This window comes from Abramis brama (genome assembly GCF_963993115.1).
Source record: "Abramis brama genome assembly, chromosome: 11".
NCBI lineage: Eukaryota > Metazoa > Chordata > Actinopteri > Cypriniformes > Leuciscidae > Abramis > Abramis brama.
Window position 1 is genome coordinate 35,091,674 of NC_139973.1, and position 17,203 is coordinate 35,108,876.

General features: G+C 36.2%; 1 protein-coding gene across 2 annotated transcripts in view; it reads right to left on the reverse strand.

Annotated features, from left to right (window-relative positions):
* Positions 1 to 17,203, reverse strand: part of palm3 (paralemmin 3) — a 40,016-nt gene that overhangs the window by 2,548 nt on the left and 20,265 nt on the right. Inside the window, exons 2-7 of one of the 2 annotated variants that reach the window (XM_084129725.1) lie at positions 13,582 to 13,636; positions 11,496 to 11,576; positions 7,982 to 8,100; positions 6,563 to 6,668; positions 2,598 to 2,628; positions 1,083 to 1,142 (exon numbers count right to left, since the gene is read on the reverse strand). In XM_084129725.1, the coding sequence (XP_083985851.1) occupies positions 1,083 to 1,142; positions 2,598 to 2,628; positions 6,563 to 6,668; positions 7,982 to 8,100; positions 11,496 to 11,576; positions 13,582 to 13,629 (445 nt within the window). In that variant the 5' untranslated portion in view covers positions 13,630 to 13,636. The remainder of the gene's footprint in view (positions 1 to 1,082; positions 1,143 to 2,597; positions 2,629 to 6,562; positions 6,669 to 7,981; positions 8,101 to 11,495; positions 11,577 to 13,581; positions 13,637 to 17,203) is intronic. The other variant, XM_084129726.1, reaches the window with a different exon arrangement.

Here is a 17,203-nt window from a genome sequence, read left to right on the forward strand (position 1 = left end):
ACTACAGAAACGCGACCCGGTTTGGCAAAGCGCGGTTATAGCAGATATAGGGCTGCAAAGCGAATCCAAAAGTGCCTTTCACCCTGTTACGACTTGATGAACCACTGAAACCATTTTGGAAACATTATTTTAAGGTAAAAAATGTTACTTAGTGTTGCTTTAAAGGCTTTTTCATAAATTTGAAACTAAAGAGAGACAGGAGGCTTGTTTACACTATTAAGCGTTTTGGTTGATCGGATCACAAGTGGACGACGCTAAATACAGGTGTAAACAGGGTCTAAAACAGTTTGAGCTTGTCCACTTTCGACCACTTCCAGAAGTAGTTGAAAACACATTAGACCGGATTGCTTTCGTAGTGTAAACGCTCACGTGGTCGAATGAGTTCGAACAGCCACAAAAGACCGTCTACTCTCCACCTACAGACCTCATGCATAAACATTATAGGAAGTGCGCTTCCTATAACATACCAAGCACAATGTTCTCTCACCATTCCTGATTTCTAACACACTCTCAGCGTTCGGCTGGTCTTGCAGCTATTGGAGCAGAAATGAAAGCTAATGTTCTCCGTGTGTTTTTCTGTCGTCTCCGGGCACGTTCATTTGTAAATTACTCAAGCTTATTTCGTTCATTAGATTGAAATATCTGAAGAAGCCCATACATTTACCCGCCTATAGACCCTCTCCTCGAAGAAATCAGGACACAAGTGGTCAAGTGGACAAAAGAGACGGATTAAAACACCAGGTGTAAAAGGGAATGTGTCGCCCTCGTCTACTTGTGATCCGATTGACCAAAACACATCTTAGTACCAGGTGTAAACAGTCTTTAGGGCATTGCTAGGGTGTTTTACTGGTCTTGTAATATTAGGTCTCTCCCTCAATGTAAGTCTAAGGATTTTTTTCACCTATTTTATCATCTGCCAGAAAAAAAAGGTACGTTTTATCGCTAAGAAAAATAAGTATTCAGCCCTCCTCTACAAACCACATGATGATCTCAGCACATATGACTGGAAAGTTACCCAAGTCTTTACCAGGTGACTAAGACAGAACAGTATATAATAAATGAGAAGAACTGATATTTTATACCTCTCTTTTCCTCTTTTCCATTCTCCACGATAGGTCCATTAGGGGCCGTCTCAGCAACTGCTGTTTGATTAGAAACATTTATAATTGATACTTGTTCAATATCATGCTTTGCAACTTAAGATGAGTTCTTTTGTTCATTTTTTAACAGTGTTTTCATTACAAAATCTTATTTTAAATCTAAATGGTTTGATGCACTAACTACACTTTACAATAAGGTTCAATTCCATAACATAAATATAAATATTTTTATAAATATACTCATAAATATACACTACTGTTCAAAAGTTTGGGGTCTGTAAGATTTTTTTTAATGTATTTGAAAGAAGTGTTCACCAAGGCTGCATTTATTTGATCAAAAATACAGTAAAAAAAATATAAAAAAATTAAATATTATTACAATTTAAAATAATAAATTGTATTCCTAATGCAAAGCTGAATTTTCAGCATCATTACTCCAGTCTTCAGTGTCACGTTATCCTTCAGAAATCATTCTAATATGCCATAACATTGTTTATTTCACAAATAAATGTAAAAGTGTATATTGTCACTTTTGATCAATTAGAAAAAAAAAAATCGTACTAACCCCAAATCTTAAAGGAGAACTCCGGTCAATTTTAACATTGAGCTAATTTTTTTTAAAATTTTTGTGTGCTGTCAATACAGAGAACAACGACAAAAATCGGTGTTGCCTACACCGTGTTATCCTCTTTTTAAAATTTGCACCCTGTTGACTTCAATGGGGCAAGTTTTAAACCTGCTTTTAGCCTCTTAACATCCTTGATGTGTCATTACAAGTGCACAGCCAATGTGAGTGATTCCTTCAGAGTGAACACGGTGAATCTGACTGCAGTAGATGTGAAAGATATGAATAAAAATGATGTTATTTCAGCCAGCGCACATACCTGTATTTACATCCTGTTTTCGGTCGAAGTCCATAGTAATCGATTGTCGAGTTCACGCGCATGATCATAGGTAACTAAACCTATGCGCGTGAACTCGACAATTGATTACAGTGGACTTCGACCGAAAACAGGATGTAAATACAGGTAGGCTATGTGTGCTGGCTGAAATAACATCATTTTTATTCATATCTTTCACATCTACTGCAGTCAGATTCACCCGTGTTCACTCTGATTTCTCCTTTAAAACTCTAGTAGACGTAATATTGTATTTAATAATAATAATAAAATTATTCCAATGTTAACTTATAACTTTATAATGTTCAAATGTTTTATAAATGCTGTGAAAGTGTTATTCATCATTAGTTGATGATCCCTAAAGCATTGGCTAATGCTATCAAATTGATCATTAGCCGTATTGCAAACTCATACCAATTTAATTAACTAGGAATTCATTTAACATAAAAGCACCACTGCTGTTTTGTCAAGGATTATACTCTTTTGTGTTATCAATAATCAGGTCTGGAAAGTAGACCTGTTAGTTAGATGCTCTGCAACTGCAATAGATACACAGATGGTCAGCAGCACAGAGAGTGGACAGATGGCACACACTCACCTGTTCCCACTGGCTCCACCATAGTCTCGCCCTATTGGATAAAAGAGAGAGAAAAGGTCAGCAGCCATCCTTAGAGAGGACACATCACACTCTTTAACCGTTTAAACCATCTCATTCTGCTGGTTAATATTTTATTCAAGGCCATGGAACATTTATGGGAGGAACAGCTCGAGACTGGAGAAGTTTCCTATCGAAGTTCATTAACATGCACACCGATAACCCAACCTTCTCCCAAATACTGCAGCACTCTGGTTACAATGTGATTTGTAGAAACACCATAAACCACTTATTAAAGGTACACTCAGTATTTGTCCTCATTACACACAAAGAAATTAAGTTTTTAAAGAAATGCTTAAAAGCAATTTTGTTATACGTGCCCTTTCATGTTCAAATCACATGACCAGATAAACACAACTCACTTTATCTCGGTAACCCCCTTGTTATAGGACACTTTTGCCTATGGAATAAATGAATCATGGCTGACGGCAAATAACTAGAAGATTACATGTTTTTAATTAATTAAATTAATTAATTCGAGTAATTTTAATCCCATATTCAGAACATTCAAAACATTAATCAATTGTAATATGAAATATGAGAAGAACTTAACATCACCCGAGACTAGTAACCCAGTTTCAGGTTCGTGTCAGAAGTGTCAGACTTATATTGTATTATAACTCACCCTCCCTCTATTATTGTAAATATCAGCAGTCATCTAATTCATGTGCAGCTTTCCCCATTCACTGGCTCATAACCGCTAATACTTTCTTTCACTCGCTCTGATTAGATAATTAGGGGAGATCTTTCATCTTTCATCAAGATTAGAAAAAATATGGTTGTGTTGCCAGCTTCATTTATTAACAGACAGACACATCAGCTTCAGTTGCCACAAGGTGGAGTCACGCCAACAATATTTTTCATATTCAGTTTTCAATGCAGGCAGTATTTGCAGTAATCAATGCAAAATTGTAATCTAAAAAACAAAACAAAATTGATACGGACTTTTCTTTGACTCATGACTTTTCTTTCTTTTTCTCATTATTATAAGCAGTATTCCAACTTTAATTCTTATTTGGACTCTCTGAAATGTAAAACTTAATTATTGTACACAGCAGTTCATGTTTACACTTTATTTTGATGGTCCACTTTAGACATTCTATTAACTATCTATTAAATATATCTAAGCAACTTTGCAACTACATGTCAACTAACTCTCATTAGAGTTGACTATTAGGTTAGGGTTAGTAGAATAAGTTGGCATGTACTTGCAAGGTTACTTAGTCAGTGGAATGTCTGTTAGAGGAGTATCAACATAGCAGATATTGAGCAGACAGTGTACTAATACTCTAATGACTGCTAGTTGACATGTAGTTGAAAAGTTACTAATAGTTAGTAGAATGTCTAAAGTAGACTATCGAAATAAAGTGTTCCCCAGTTCACTCCTGCCAAATGTAAATTGACCCAAAACAGAAACAATATAAAGGATTAGTATTTTGAGAAGGTCAGAGCAACATACTAAAATAAGTTTAATTTTGAAATGTACTGTTATTATTTTTACACTTCAATCTCAACAGAACACGAACACCTCAGTTCCTGTGCGTTTAGGTTGACACTTTGACTTCATTGCCTTTGAAATGAATTCGTCTTGAGGAAACAGTACTGTAAGACCAAGGCTCAGCTTAATTCTAATTCAGTTCTATGATAAAAGCTGTAATCTCACAGCAGTCCATCAGAGCAACATATTCAACAGCCTTGCAGTGTGTTTTAAAGTCAAAATAATGTGTTTACTTACGGTTCAGCTGACCTCCGTAACAAGGATGTTTGTTGTGATGGTAACAAGTGTAAAATAAAAAAACAGCAATGACTTGCTGCTACTTATAAGCAGCTCATAATGATTTCAGAGAGCTGTGTATCATACAGTAAACTGTGAACATGAAGCGTATTGACTTAAATGTTTAAGCACTAAGGATTTGAAGAACCCTTTTATTTTATAATAATTTATTTGATTATGTTGTTAACTTGCAAATCGTCTTATCTTACACCACCATTCAAAAGTCTGGGGCCAGTAAGATTTTTTTTTTTTTTAAATGTTTGAAAGAAGTCTCTTATGCTCACCAAGGCTGTATTTATTTGATTAAAATAATATAGTAAAAAAAAAACAGTAATACAGAAATATTATTATTACAATTTTACAAATTTTCTATCTGAATATATTTAAAAATGTAATTTATTCCTGTGATGCAAAGCTGAATTTTCAGCAGTCTTCAGTGTCACATGATCCTTCAGAAATCATTCTAATATGCTGATTTGCTGCTCAAGAAACATTTCTAATCATTATTAATGTTGAACACAAAACATCGTTCTGCCTAATGTTTTTGTGGAAACTGAAATTTTTTTATGATCCTTTGATGAATAGTTCAACATAGTTCAAAAGTTCAGAAGAACAGCATTTATTTAAAATAGAAATCTTTTGTTGCATTATATGTCTTTACTTAGCCTAGAAATCTAGACGCACCCTAGCGGCAGCAAAATGTATTTTGCAGCCAGGGCAGTCTAGCAACTCTCCGTTGACTTTCGGAGCTGTAAAAACCTAAACTGGGTCAGGCCAATCACGTCGTGTATAGAGTAGGCGGGGCGGTCTTAACATATGACGACAGAGTTGCGACGGTTCCCTGCTACTTGAAAACAAAGAATGGCTGCTGGAGAACAGTCTTTCGAATCGGCTTTGGCCGCGACTCTGGAGGACTTGGAGTTAAGCTTTTCTTTGAGAAAAGAGCAAAAAACGGCACTTAAGTCATTCTTAAAAGAGAAGATGTGTTTGTAGTTTTGCCGACCAGATTCAAAAGTTGAATCTATCAACTAACGTTAGCTCCGCTGTTGGGAAAACGCTCTGGTTGGTTGAAGCGCTGTCCTATTGCGTGCAGAGGGAATTTGAAAGACAGTCGTTTATCCCGCCCCTCGGATTGAGCTGTGTCTATGGTGAGTTGCCAGACCAAACATCTTGATGTAGGTCTGGCTTGCCAGGCTAGTCTTTACTGTCTCTTTTGATCAATTTAATACATCCTTGCTGAATAAAAGTATTAATTTCTTTAAAATAAAAAATCTTACTGACCCCAAACATTTGACCAGTGTAGTGTAAATAGTTCAAAAATGCTAAAGGTGGTGAAAGAGCAAACATGTGACAGCGGCGTGATCATTCAGGCTACGTTCACACTGCAGGCTGAAACGACCCAGTTCCGATTTTTTTGCCCCTATGCGACCTGTATCTGATCTTTTCATGACAGTCTGAACGACACAGATCCGATCTTTTCAAATGCGACCCAGGCCACTTGGGTATGTGGTCCAAATCCGATACGTATCCGATCTTTTGAAATGCGACTTCAGTCTGAACGGCCAGGTCGCATGTATCCGACCCGCACGTCATTGATACGCGGCAAACGTCATAAGTCTGCGTTGAAGTAGTCGTCGGTTTGAAAACGGACTGCATATTCGTCGAGCTGAGGTAAATCTGCCGAACGGGTCGACCTCGACGAGCCCGTTAATTAAAAAAATAAATAAAAGCCCACGGCCACCATCATTATATATCCAATGTGAATAAGAGTAGACTAACGTTATGTTAACTTATTTGTGCTGATATTAGATAGGTCAGCGGCTGCTGTCTGGCTCTTGTGTAACGGTCGCTGCACGCGCGTGTGTTGTGTGTGTGTGTGTGTGAGAGTGAATCACAGTTAGTTAAAGTTTAGCTACTTCCGCAAACAAAAAGTGACGTCGTTGACCGTTGAGTACTCTTTTGTGCATGCGGGTCACTTCTGGGTCATTTCACGTTCACACAGGAGATCACAAAAGGTCGCATTTAATTGGAAATGTGAACGGCCTTGCAAAAAAATCTATTTTTTTCAAAAAATCGGAATTGAGCATTAAGCCCTGCAGTGTGAACGCAGCCTCAGTCAGACGTGGTGTCTCACCTTATGGTGTGTCGGAGCATCTGTGCCAGTTTGAGTGGAGCCGTCCTCTATGAGTTTCTTCAGTTTAATTTCTTCCTCTGCCAACCGCTCAGACGTCACCTGTAATCTAATGCACGTACACACGTCATGTTTTATATGGTGGGAACCTACTTTTTGGCTTCTGGAAGGTAATTGGAGAGATAATGTTTGAGAATAGCTTTTAGTGTAGCTAAGAACTTTTCCTAAAGTGTAGCTTGACAGTAGTCGTGATTGGCTACAATTTCACTGAAGAACCTACAATTTCCTCCCCAACAGGTTCCCAAAATATACTGTGGGTTTTCCAGGATTTACTATCAGACTAAACAAAATGCGCAAGTGAACCTGCACTCACATGGACTCATTTACTCACTCGCAGAAATCACAGCACGCTTTATAGCTATATAAATCTGCATCGTAACAAATACACGCATTAAACGAATCACTCCTCATAGAACGAGACTCTCGCCTCAGACGGCTGTTTACACGCCATGAAAGTGCGTTCCCTATAGACCTGTGAGCAGCTTATTACTGCCAAACTTTGCTCTGACTAATTAAAGCCCTGCTTCTTCAACACAGAAGAACATCTCAGCGGCCAGCTTATTACAGTAATCACCATCTCCTTCAGTCAAGCAAATAAATGCTGATGTGCAAAGGAGGAACATCAAACACTCCTTCTCACACACACAGGCATAAATAGAAAGATATTTTGGGGGATAAAAACCCATCACCTGCTTGGTGCTCCAGGACTTTGGCAGGAATAATTAGTGGTTTTTGCAAAGGGAAGCATTCTTACCACTTACGTGTGATTAGAGATTTGAACAAACCCCATAGTATTAAAGAATTGAACTTCATTGTGTAACTCATCTCATACACTGTTCATGAGAGTTTCTATGACAGTTTCCAAATTTATAAATAAATAAATAGGATTGTTTGAATAAAACAATCAAAATATGAGGAAAATATTATCAGTATATAATCAATATTTCGTTGGTTCATAATTTCTTTGTATGACAGCCTGGCCAAAAATGATGTCCACACAATTTGGCAAGTTTCATTGCGTTATCACAAATAAAAAAAATTGACAAATTTTCCTAGGCTGGACATCACTTTTGGCCACTACTGTATATATTATATTATATTATATTATATTATATTATATTATATTATATTATATTATACACTGTATATATATTTTTTTTCATTCTAAATGCATTTATATATTGTCCACATTATATTTAAAAAATACATTTTACAAGTACATTTCGTGCTTGTAAGTAGTACAAATAAAGGTTTCAATTAAATATATTTTGAAAAACGATATAAATCTGAAAAATATATTTTCTTAAGCTCTGCTGTCTACAACATATTTATCAAATCAAATCTAACAATAAAAAATCATACTTGTTAATGTGCGTCTCAATCTCCTGAGCCTTGTGGCCCCAGAGGGGTGATCGGGGTCCCGTACTGTCAGGAGATGTGGGAGGTCCTTCCATCAGCCATTGATCTCTGAGGGACTTCCTCTGTCAGAGAAACAGGGAAAAGGAGGTAGAAGGAGAGGTAATTAATGCGGCCTTTACATTATTTAAATTGATTTATTATCAGCAGTTCACAATTTTCACAAAAATGGATGAATACAATCAAGATGCAAAGGTTACACTTAAAGGGATAGTTCACCCAAAAATGAAAATTCTGTCATCATTTACTCACCCTCAAGATGTTCCTAACATGTATGAATTTCGTTCTTCTGCTGAACACAAAAGAAGATATTTTGAAGAATGCCTTTAACCGAACAGTTGATGGACCCCATTGACTAACATAGTATTTTTAACCTATGGAAGTCAATAGGGCCCATCAACTGTTTTCATTTTTGGGTGAACTATCCCTTTAAGCATAACCTTTGCATCCTGATCATATTTATCCATTTTTGTGAATAATTTAGAGACAATAATGTCTCTAATATGCAAGTTACTAAATATTAACTTATTGTTTATTCAGTTGTTCTTGTTATGTTGCTTAATTGTTGCATGGCTTGAATTGTTTCAAGACACTATAAAATCTGAATAAAATTGTGTCTTTTAATCAGTCTTTCAATTTCATCTAGGTATACATGTTAGTGTACACCTAAATGTTGACAAAAACTTTTAGCAGATGTATGCATTACAAATGTACATTCTCTTCAGGGAAATGTTGTCTAATAATAGCTCTAGAACAGGGTTCACCAATCTCGGTCCTGGAGGGCCGCTGTCCTGCAGAGTTTAGCTCCAACCAGCTCCAACACACCTGTTTGAAAGTTTCTAGTATGCCTAGTGAGACCTTGATTAGCTGGTTCAGGTGTGTTTAATTGGGGTTGGAGCTAAACTCTGCAGGACCGAGATTGGTGAACCCTGCTCTAGAATGACAATAGCTATATTTCCATCTAACCATTTTATGTGAATTTTGGGATAATGCATTAAAAATATGCTGGATGGAAATGCCAAGATGTTCTAAAAATGCACATAAAAAAAACGTGTGCGCTCAATTGAGGTGGATCATTTTTTTCCCGATAAAAAGACATGCTCATAAACTCATGTGCATAAAATCCCTCGACGTGCAACAAAAAAAAGTGATGTGACTTTGCCTCAACAGATCAACTAGCGGATCAATTTCATTGCACTGCTTCTCAAATGTTGGTTTGTTCGTTCTGAAATGCCTGAGCCAGTCTGTTATCAAAATGTTTGGGTATAATGACCTCCCAGAAATCTCTCACACAACTGCGTTCCCAAACACCATGCATCCAAACACAAGATAACATGACAGCGTTTGAGTTTCATCTACACGCTCTGAGGCGCAAGCAAATTATGATGCATGAAAAAAGAGCAACAGTAGCTTCCCCAATCGCAGTGACATTCATTTTTATTACCGATATTTTGCACCAAATTCCCAGGAAGAGACGATTTCGTTCTCTTGAACACATGGGGCAGAAACAATGCTTTATTCGCAAATGTTTTAATGCGACATTCCAATTTTGCACAAGTAAAATTGACAACTTAAGATGGAAACATAGCTAATGTCTCTTCTCCTGATTGTACCTACCACTGACTAACAATAACAGGAAGCACATCACTGTTTGTTACAGTATGTGTCTTCAATTGCACTAATGCTCATACTCTAGAAGTGTCTTAATTGCTTTTGTCCATGGTATGAACTGTCAAGAGTGGAAAAAAGACAAGTTTTTGATATGTTCCACCTCAACTTCCTGTTTCAGCAGGAGACAATTTAACAAAGAAAATATAAAGTGTTCATCTAGCCATTTCATTGGGTCTTTAAAGCACTAAAAATATGTAGAAAGTTGAAAAGTTGAAGTGCAATTGGAATGAATAATTGTGCAGAAAAACATCCCTTATACAATTTAGAAAATGACAAAAGGTTAAAGTCTAAAATAATACGTTTATTCAAGTGTGCTGTTAGTATACGTCTTTTAAACAAAAAAAAAAAAAAAATTAGAAAGTATACTTTCAGTCAACTTTTTATGTACTTCTCAGAAATATACTTTATCCCAGGAAGTGACAAATTGAACTGCACTTGGAATGATTAATTGTGCTGCAAAACATCCTTTATACAATTTAGAAAATGCCAAAAGGTTAAAGTCTCAAATGAAATTTCCTGCAGAGCGTAATGTCCTTTCATTTCTCTGCTAATTTCACCTTCAAGAACAGAACCATCAAGACATCTAGAGTTACAGTAATAAAACACATCTCTATGTAGGTCAACGGGGAATTCCACAACATGCACAGAACAGTGCAGGCACCAGATGCCACACAGGAAGTGATGTGCACCATGGAAACTGATATACTAATATAAACAAACAACACAACAGTGTACGGAAGCACATTTCTGCTTTGGTATAGTAAATCGTAATTATGACATAAAAAGAGAAAAAAGCAATTATGGCATAAAAATATTAAATTGACAAAAAGTTGAAATTATGACAAGTCAAAATTTAGATAAAAAGTCAATTATGAAAGTCCTAATAACATGTTGAACTTTTAGGAAAATTATGTTGTTTTTTCATCTCATTTTGACTGACTTTTTATCTCATAATATTAACTTTTTAGCTAATTATGATTTACCCGAGGATGTTTTTTTCCTTATGTAGTGGAAATAGGCTTCATAATGTCAGGGAAGGGCAAGAAATAAACTCGAGACGTGAGAAGATAAGGAGAAGTCAAGGTAAATAAAGCTGTCATTTTGTCAAATTATGACAAAATATTATGTATACACACTGTGTTGATTAATTTTAATGCAAAAATGCATATATAATTTGATCAAAAAAATATGTTAATACATAATTAATTCTGCTGTGAAGCATTATATACACTGTTGAATACTGCTAATGGAAGTGACATAACTAGCAGTGTGTAAAGTTTGCTTTAGGAGACTTTCTTTCTAAAAGGAAATTAGGGCCCGTAGTTGAAGAAACACCCATGAATGTACTCACAGACACACACACACACACACAGTAGAAAAAAATGTCTTGGAACCAACTAATAACACAAAGGAATAGGAAGAGGGAACGCCAATATGGAAATATTATTGAAACAATGGGGAGAGAGAGAGAGAATGCACACACACACCTACACACACACAAACACACACACACACATTCAGAGGAGGCATTAAACCTTCCAGGGTAACATTTCAATTCTCAAGAAGGGTGTGTGTTTGAACACACTGAATGTTGGACCTATATCTGTATCTTGTGTTGTACATGTGACTGTGTGCATTGTTGGTGTTTGTGTATGTGCATTTAGGCCTATGTTTGTGAAATTCCACCCCATGACGCAGCCTGCTTAACACCAACGTGACCTGACGTGTCTAGCTGCAAAACAATGTTACAGTTTCATGCAGGCGGGTGTGTGTGTGTGTGAGGTCACACCTTTAGCTGCTGAAGTCTCAGTCGCTCATCCTCCATCTCTCTCTTGGCTCGCTCCTGTTCTTCCTGTAGCCGCCGTTTCTCCTGAAAGCACAAATTATAACACAATATTTTATCTTGGTATTATACCACAATAACAATTATAAAACGGACTTGATGTACGCTTAAAACACCTTTTCAGAATGTTAACACAAGCTAACATGTTCCTTCCTTACTGACATGTACTTTGCTATAATGTGACTTCCTGCTAACTGGATACACTTCAGTTTTGGCAGGGGATCTACCAACAGTTTTTGAAGAAATCTTGATTTTTTTTCTGTATTTTTGGCATGTCATTTTGACTGATAAACAATGGAACGGGTTTGACAGGACACTGGACAGGACATAGACCAGCATTCATAAGTTTGGGTATATGAAGGAATATATATATATATATATATATATATATATATATATATATATATATATATATATATATATATATTTTTTTTTTTTAGTAAAGACACATTAAATTGACCAAAAGTGACAGTAAATACATTTCAGTAACACTATACTTAAATATTTTATGTATAATGCATTATATCAATATTCATAATGTACGTTATAATACATTATATCTTTTCATAAATAATTGTAACCAAAATTAAAATGCATTATAATATTTGCAGATTACATCTGAAATTGGTTGCTTGTCATGGGTTTTAATGCATTATACTTTCTTCAGGTGTAACAATGAATAGTATTATAATGTATCATAAATGTGATTATTACAATTATTCATGATGAGACCATGTAATGCATTGTAAGGTGTATTAATTAATGCTTTAAAAATACTTACAATAATGCATTTTATTACACGGCTCTGTGGAATACTTGATTCTGATTGGTCAATCGCACCATCCAGAGGTAAATTATTCACAGATAACAACCGCTCAAAACAGATAACACAGGCTCATCCGGGTCACTGAAGTCAGCAGTGCTATACGCTCGCTAGGAACTGTTTTTCTTCGTGGAAGTTTTGCGTTTGGCGAGCTAATAAAATATTAAAACTCAGTCGAATCAATATTTTGTGTACAGTTATTTAATTTCTTTCAAGACCATCATCCTGTCGGGGGTTATTTTTGAGAGAACCACTGGCTGGATGTACAAATAAAGGCTTTAAATAAAGTGTAAGTAAAAAATAAATGCTGTTCTTGATGATAAATCCTGCAGCATTGATGAATAAAATGTTTTTTGAGCAGCAAATCAACATATTAGAATGATTTCTGAAGGATCATGTGACACTGAAGACAATATATTCTATAATACATTAAAATACAAAACAGTTATTTTAAATTGTAACAGTCCTTCAAAATATTACTGTTTGACTGTATTTTTGATCAAATAAATCAAACTTCTTTCAAAACAATTAAAAAATCCATTAAATGGTAATGGATTAACAAGTGAGTGTGTTTGCCCAAGAGTATCATCTCTCCACCTGGATTGCATTTCCAGTCCCACTGTTGTCCTCTGTAACCATAAGCTTTCCATATTGGTGCTTCTTACATATTCAAATGTTATATTTTAGACATAATCAACCACTGAGCCGGAGTGCCATCATGACGTGAAATGAATACTAGAACGCATTCAGAGGACATGAATATTTTGTATGTCAGAGAGCAGGTGAAGAGGTTCATGGGTACGGCGTCATTGCTGTTGTCTGGTGTAGATTTACCTGGTCTGGACAGACTCCATCACACTTAATAATTCAGGGTCGTGAACACAGCTAACACCAGTTTCCATGCCTGTGTGTGTGTATTGTGAGAGACATGCCGTATAACAGTCTATTTGCCATCGTGCATGTTTCTATTAAAAGTACAATTCATAGCGGCTACCGCTGAATGTCCACAGGTACTGCAATAGTAAGTGTTGTCAAACAGCACCAGACGCTAATATGATGGATGTGTCTATACGTTTCGGCACGGCACTATTTGCGGGGGTTAAGTGGCGCTGTCATTTAAATGGTAAATTAATCCACTCACGCTGTTAGCAGGTTCTGCTTGTCATATAATGATATATGAAATACAAACACGGCTTCTATGGGACGTACCGCTATAGCCTGCAGTCGCTGCTGGTATTTCTCCGCTTCATGTTCCATCCTGGACCTGGAATATAAGAGACATTGGCTGCATTATTTATTTCCAGTTTTTTTTTTTTTAAGTCTATTTTAAAACAGGTTTCATTTTAAATTTACAATACAGATGATTAAACTTTGCATGGGCTATTTAAAAATAGCTCAATATTTTAAACATCAATTATGCATTCTTTTAAGTATAATGGGATATAATGGATGAGTAATCACTATGAAATGAATATATATATTTTTTAAGAAATTGGCACTTTTGTTTGCTGCCTTTTAGTACAGTAAATAGTGACAGTAAAGATTTTACATAGTTACAAAAACCTTTATTCATCAAAGAATCCTGAAAAAATATTAAGCTATGTTTTCAACATTGATAATAAGAAATGTTTCTTGAGCATTAAATCAGCATATTAGAATGATTTCTGAAGGATCATGTGACACTGAATTCTGGACAGTGTTCTTTATATGAAATGTAATAATATTCAGCTTTCCATCACAGGAATAAATTACATTTTAAAATAAAATAAAGTAGAAAACATCAAGAAAGGGGGAGGACAGGACATGATGGGGGAACAGGATCAGAAAAAGCCAGTAGTATCTCAGAATTTGTCCTCTGGATTTAACCCATCCAAGTTAGAGCACGCACATTAGGAACAGTGAGTAGTGAAGACACACACACACACACACACACACACACACACAGCAAACCGTGGACACACACACTCGGAGCAGTGGGAAGCCAATCAGGAAGCGATTGGTGGTTAGGTGCCTTGCTCAAAGCCACTGCAGTCATGGGTTTGTGGGTGGAAGAGAGCGCTGTTCATTCACTCCCCCACCTACATTTCCCTGCCGGTATTGAGAATCGAACCCCTTCAGGTAATGAGTCTGACTCTAATCATTAGGCTCGACTGCCCCTACTATGACTCATAACTATCAGCTTCACGGTGTCACAGTATGTGCATTAACTGCAAACAGGGAACGTTCTCAGAACTTTGGCAAACATTCTGGCAAATGAGGCGCTGCGTCATATCATTACGCCTGCTGCACCCATGGTACAGCAGCAAAGTTTCTTGATTATTACGCAGGAATGAGAGTATAGTTCCTAGCCATATCAGCCTAGAAAATCACAACTTTACATTTTCCGTTGGTCTTAGTACACGATGTAACTACAGAAGAGTCAAGTTTTAAATAGGAAAAATATTGAAACTCTTTGGTCATTTTTTTGAGAGAGATGCTAATGGTCCTGTCCGATTCAATGATCTATGCTAAGCTATGCTAAAAGTGGTACCGCCAGACCCGGAGTTCAGCTGAATGGATTCGAAAACGGTAAAACTCAACTGTTTAACTCTGGTGGAGTTGTAAAATGAGCCTATTTCCAAAAAAAGTGGAGTATCCCTTTAATGTTCTCAAAACGTTAACATAAAAGAGTTATTTATACATCGTTCAAGGAACTTTTTTTCTGAAACATTTTTATTTGGATGTTCATCTAACACTTTTTAAACTGGTTTCAGACCATTCAGAGAACATTCAAAAGTATCGTTCCCATAATGCTTGCAAATTGATAAAATAGAATATTCCTGTAACGTTCATATAACCAAGATAAAACGTTTTTAAAACATTAAAAAGATTGATGTCTTGAACTTTCAGTAATAACATTTTCATACCTTAATAACATTACCAAAAATGTTGTATATATATTATATATTGACTGAGCAAAAATGTTTTCAGGAAGACATTTGATCATTCTCAAAGCTGTCATACAGGCCTGAAGCGCTAACAGAGAACAGAGAGCTGAGAACAGGAGCTGTTCCCTTCAGGTCACGTTCAAGTATGAATACATGAACACACACAGATCGAGCCGTTTGATCCTTGTTGATGTTCGTATCTGGAACACCCTGAAGGAGAGAGACTGTTTCTTAGGGAGGGAAAAAATATGGGTGTGTGGAATAAATATATGGAAGTGCAAAGGCTAAACAGAATAAACCCACCTTTGTTTGAGTTTGTGCCAATGAATACAACCAGACCAGTAAATACAGGAAGATCAAACAAAACACTTCTCTCTTTCTGACTATAGAGCTTGTTGCGGAGCTTGTTTTTGACACCGGGTTTCTATGGCATAAACTATATCAAATGAGGCCCTGACTGTGACAAAGAACCTTCCGGTGTCTCTCATGCGCTTTGCGAGAGAGGAGAGATATGCTTTTACCAAAAATGAAAGTATTTACTCATCTTCTTCCCCAAACTTCCAAACGGCCGTGAGGGGAACAGGCTGTCTCATCAGAGTTCTGGAGACAAACTTCGCCAAGAATAGCACTGAGGAATAAACAGATTCACTGAGCCTTTGATGATTCATTCTCTTCAGGTCTCAACAGAAAGTTCGATGCTAATTAAAACGTGGAGCTTTGCGTATCCGTCAGGCACAAATAAAGAGAAGAGAAAAAGAGAATAAAAACCAACAGAAAAGGCAGGAGAAACAATGCGCTCCTCTGCTTTCTCGTTTCGCACACTTTATTATCAGCTGTGTCCACCCAAGCTGTTGCTATGGAAACATGACGACATCTACAAAGGTACAACGACATCAACACCCGCTTAATTACTATTGTGACCTGGAAACTCATCCGGAGAGCTACGTTATATTATGATTACACAATAATATGATCAACATTTATTATCTTATAATGCTGTTGCTCACATACGTGCCTCAGAATCTATTGTCTTGTGCGTTTATGTTGTTTTTTTTCAGATGAATACTAGTCTCAAAATGTCCTTGAATTGAAAGCAAATTTGCTTAACTAGACTTAGTTTTAGAAAATATCTCACCATACTGGCAAACTGATTTATTTTAAGCATAAACCTCATAAAAGTCATGTAAAAAAAAAATATTAACTAAGATATGTTCTCTGAAAATAATGTCTTAATATCTTTAAAAATAATCAAAGCATATTTTTGTAGTTTTCTAGTAAGTAAGTAAATAAATATTGTTTTAAGGATGCTTGGATGTTTATTGAAAAACGAGGGAAAAAATAGTGACTAAGAAAATTACTGTTTGCACTGTGAAAGCTGGAACATTTTTTCCTGCATGTTTATAGCATTATTTAATAATTTTTAAAATGTTAAATTTGTATTTAACAGAATGGCTGGGAGCATCAGACCAACTGCAACAATGAGCATTTAAAGACGTGATTTTAGGCCAAAATCACAGAAATCGCTAGTAATATGATTTGTCACTTTTGACCAATAGGTGGCGCTGTCATGAAATTGATGTGGTGCGGTCACAGTACGGTAGCAATGACACATACAAAGTTTGGTGTCCATATGCCAAAGCTTTAGAGATACAGTCTCAGGGTACGTTTACACGACAACGACGTGCTAAAAATGGAAACGTTTTTTCTTTGTACAGATGACAATGTTCACACGGACCCGCGAAAACAACCAATAATGCTGTATTATACATGCCAGACAAGTACTGTAGCTGGTGATGTAAAGAAAGACTACACACCTGCACACATTCACATTCTTTTACTACAGATCACTCGAGCCGAACAAACATGCTTATAAACACCAATTACATAATCTAGCCTATCATTTT